Source organism: Ammodytes marinus (assembly GCF_949987685.1).
Source record: "Ammodytes marinus genome assembly, chromosome: 12".
NCBI classification, from domain to species: Eukaryota; Metazoa; Chordata; class Actinopteri; order Uranoscopiformes; family Ammodytidae; genus Ammodytes; species Ammodytes marinus.
Window position 1 is genome coordinate 19,102,834 of NC_137216.1, and position 4,196 is coordinate 19,107,029.

At 43.5% G+C, this 4,196-nt stretch overlaps 1 protein-coding gene across 1 annotated transcript; it reads right to left on the reverse strand.

The window, feature by feature from the left end:
• Positions 1-1,064: 1,064 nt before the first annotated feature.
• slitrk5b (SLIT and NTRK-like family, member 5b) lies at positions 1,065-3,699 on the reverse strand (the record flags this gene model as incomplete). Its single annotated transcript, XM_080037662.1, has 1 exon — positions 1,065-3,699. The coding sequence occupies one exon, from the start codon at positions 3,697-3,699 to the stop codon at positions 1,126-1,128; it is 2,574 nt and encodes an 857-aa protein (XP_079893788.1). The 3' UTR covers positions 1,065-1,125.
• Between the last annotated feature and the right edge of the window lie 497 nt (positions 3,700-4,196).

The window sequence follows — 4,196 nt, forward strand, 5'->3', positions numbered from 1 at the left end:
TGCACAAATTAAGAGCTGATTGTTATGAGTGTTTTAGTTATGATATATACAAACAAAGACACTCATTACAATTTGTAAGTGTGTTCTCAAGCTGTATGTTCATGTACAGTAAATGCCCTAAAATACATTTGTACATATTTGTGACATATGGCATAGATCTGCATTTAAAGCTAATTTTCTTTCAGTTGCAATACATCTGAATACAGTTATGATGATAATCTTTTAGACACAACATTACAGTCACAATATTTAACTCAATGCAAATGCGACATGTGTCCATACCACACAAGTGCAGTTGTTTTGGAGATGGGGAGGTTCTGAGGCAACACAGATGTTCCCAGATTTCCCTACCGTGTAAGTCGGCCCTGTATATTTTTAGGATACATCAATAATTCTCCCCCAAATCTGCAAACAAGAGAGCAAAGATTTACCTGGCTCATAATCTGTAATTTGAGATATTACATTGGAATTTGTTTTATGATCTCATGCATTTAATATTGTCATCCCAGAGCTGTGCATGCCGGAGGACACACTACATCGCTAAATGTATCTGACTCCAGGACAGATGTGCAGACTATGTGATTTTGGTCCACTCCCACATGCAAGTCAAATTTACTTACAGAATAAATTGGATTTAGCCTCATGTATGAGGTTTGTTTTGATTCAATTTGAAAAGACAGACCTGGGAGCCATACATATAAATGTAACAATTATTTTGGGATGAGAACACATCTGCACGGTTCATTTAAACTCATGAAATGCAGCTGATTTCATAGTGAAAGCTCTGTCTCACATTATTGTCAGTGTAACAAATTCAGGATGCCTTTTATGAGGGGCTGAGTCATGAGAGCCCTGAATATGTGGTTGCCTGTTCATATTTACAAATCTAAACCCAAATATGAAACACTACAAGGAAAAAAGGGTTATAGCTGAAACTTTGGAACGAGAAGTGGTTTTCTTTATTATTTAGTGTCATTTCCATAAATGCATTGTGTAGCTCTCAAGGCATTGTACTATTAAATGTGATAAAATAGTTATGCCTTTAAAAAAACAAAGATGGTCTGATTCCTGATTAAGATGGATACATTGAATCAATGCATCCCCTCCGTGGCCCTCTGAAGTCTCTTAAAACTGTGTAAATGTTGTTCGTTTTTCAAGAACCTCAAGGTAATCTGGATCAATATGAAGCTTTGCTTTCAGTTCCCAGTACTCGCTCCTGTTGGGCTCAACGTAAACAGTACTTGGTGTTGTACAATAGAGTATTGTCTGTTGTATCCTCTCTGGGTGCACGTATTGATGCCTTGTATCAAAGTCTGGGGCGTACTGAGTCGATGAATGCGCCGTATGCTTGCACGGTAATGTGTTGCTGTAGTGTCTGTAGCACAGATCATCTCGGTGAGGGGTGCAGGGCTTGTTAAGAGGCTCAGGAGTAGTGGTACTATATTCCGAGCCTATTACATTACTGGCTGCCTCTTCATCCGAGATACCCAGAAAAGCGCCGCTCAACTCGTCAAAGTCTCTAAACCCATCCACCGATTTGCTGTCCGTCGGCGTGTGGGCGGTGGTTCTGCCTGTGGATTCTGTGGGAGGTGGGATGTACTCATACACGTGTCCAGCAGATGTTCTGGCTTTGGGGATGGATTGCTTTTTGTAAAGGCCATACTCCATATTAAGAGAGCTGATGCAAGCGTTCATGGAGTTGTTGTGCTTGTTTTGACTCTTTTGATGTCTCTTTTTCATTGCCACAAACATTCCTGCTGCCACAAAGACAGACACGATGAATATGAAGAGAAGGGCAAGAATCATTACAGATAAAGGGATGGCGCTGTATTGTGTGTCAGAGTCCAAGGAGGTTTCTATGGTGACAGTGCTGCCAGGAAAAGATTCTTCAGAGGGAGGGATCATGGATGCAAGTGTATCAGAGTTATTAGGGCAGAAATTAGCTGTCTTTATGTATCTCATGTCCTCCCCGGCCAGCTTCTTGGGCGAGCCACAGATGACGTTGTTTACAACTGTGCCTGTGCTTAGCTGCTCCAGCCACATCTTCAACTCCAGTATGCTACAAGAGCAATCCCAGGGATTCTCGAACAAATCCACTTGCACCAGTGCTGTGAGTTGGTCCAGCACACCGCGGACCGGCAGATATCGCAAATGGTTGCTGCGGAGATTGAGTCGGGCTAATGTCAGGCCAATTAATGTTCCCACTGGTAACGTTTTTAAGAGGTTATTGTTCAGGAAAAGGAGCTGAAGTTTGGGTACATGCTCAAAGGTGTCGGAAGCAACCTCTTTAATGACATTGTATTCTAAATACAAGAACTGCAAGCTCTCCAATCCATAAAACATTTCACCTGTTAGATGGTCAATCAGATTCCCATTGAGGTATAGTCTTCTTAGGTATGTCAGATCGCCAAAAGCTTGGTCTTGTATGCGAGCAATTCGATTGTTCCCAAGGTGAAGTAAATCTAACCCGGTCGCCTCAATAAAATCTGATTGACGCACCACAGGTATGTAATTCCCCGTGAGATACATCTTCTTGGGATTGTAGGGTTTGGGATTTAAATCGGAGATATGCTCAATCTTTCGCTCCTGGCAGTTCACGTTCAGGCCCAGGTCTGAAATTTGAAGATTGCAGGTGCAGGCAGTCGGGCAATCTAAAGGCACAGGGGATTTGGTTTGATAGGAAACGATTTGGCCATAATTGAGTGGTTTATTTGACGGGACTCGGCCGGTGGGTCTTGATTTTAATTTTCCTGACTGGCGAGGTCCCTTGGTGGGCCTTGATGAGGAGCGCGCAATCCCGGACGAGGTGAAGGAGGGTGTGACAGGAGCGTGCGTCGTCCTACGGTATGCAGAGGTGCTCAGATGTGGCAGGGGAGGCATCTCATATTCAGCGATGGCTCTCCTCGGGCACAACTCTTGTTTTGAAACCTCGTCGAGATCTCTCCCGTGAAGCCGGAAGGGGAACTCACAAACAACATCGCCGACCAGCGCTGTGTATGAAATGCTCTCCAGCCAGGTCTTGAGAGCAATCAACTCACAGGAGCAGTTCCATGGATTCTCCTCCAGCTGTAACTCCACAACGCTGGTCATGTGCTCCAGGAGACCTGAATAGGGAAGCACTTTGAGCTGGTTCCCCCTTAGGTCCAAATGTGTCAATGGCACATAATGGAAAATGTTCACCGGCAGGTTCGATATTAGGTTGTCGTTTAAAATCAGGACTTCCAGGTGTCGAAGTCGGCTAAAGGCATTTGGCGCCAGATGAGTGATGTAGTTGTAATCAATTTGCAGATACTCCAGACTTTCAAGGCCAAAGAAAAACTCTTCCTTCAAGGCATCAATTTTGTTATTGTTGAGATGTAATCGTTTTAATCCCTGAAGTCCATTAAAAGCGCCTGCTTCTACCTCAGATATGTCATTATTTCCCAGGTGTAATATTGTAAGTCCTTTGTACTCGACAAAATCATTGGCAGATAGCGTTTTCAAAAGATTGCCCGTGAGCAGCAGATGATACTGGGGGAAGAACAGTGGCTCTATGTCTGAGAGACTTACAATTCCTCTGTTCTCACAGCTCACTGTTAGTATCCCCTCTCTCTCCTCACAGGCACACAGTCTTTGACATATTTCTCCGTAACTGCCAAACATCTGGACCGTGCATACTGAGGTTGCACTTAGCAAGACATATGAAATCCAAAGATGCATTTTCCTGCAAAGGATGGCTCGAGCTCACGGTCCTGCTAAGATATCCTCAATGTCATCTAGAAATAAAAGACATAAATGGTGATGTCAAACAGGCAGACTGCAATGACAGCAACTTCCACACAACAAGCTGCATGAGTCAAGGCTGCATTTTTACCGTTACCTATGGTAACTTCTGGCTGTGCCACTGTTGATTTTAAATGGCTCAAACAAAGCAGGTTAGAATGCAACTCGTTCAAGCTATGCAGATAACAAAAAGCAAGGTCAAGGCAAGACATGAGTCCAAAACAATGGTGTAAAACCGCTGCGAGGGGGAAGCCTTATCGCATTTCGCTTGTTACCACATGGAAAATGCGATTAAATGTGGCATGAATTTAAAGCTATGTAAATTACAGAGGTTTAGCAGGGATTGTGCATCCCAGTGTATATGCCTTTTCAGACAAGAGACAGCCTGCATAAATTCTGTCTTAACTCCAAGTAGAAATACATACCTCACGCGC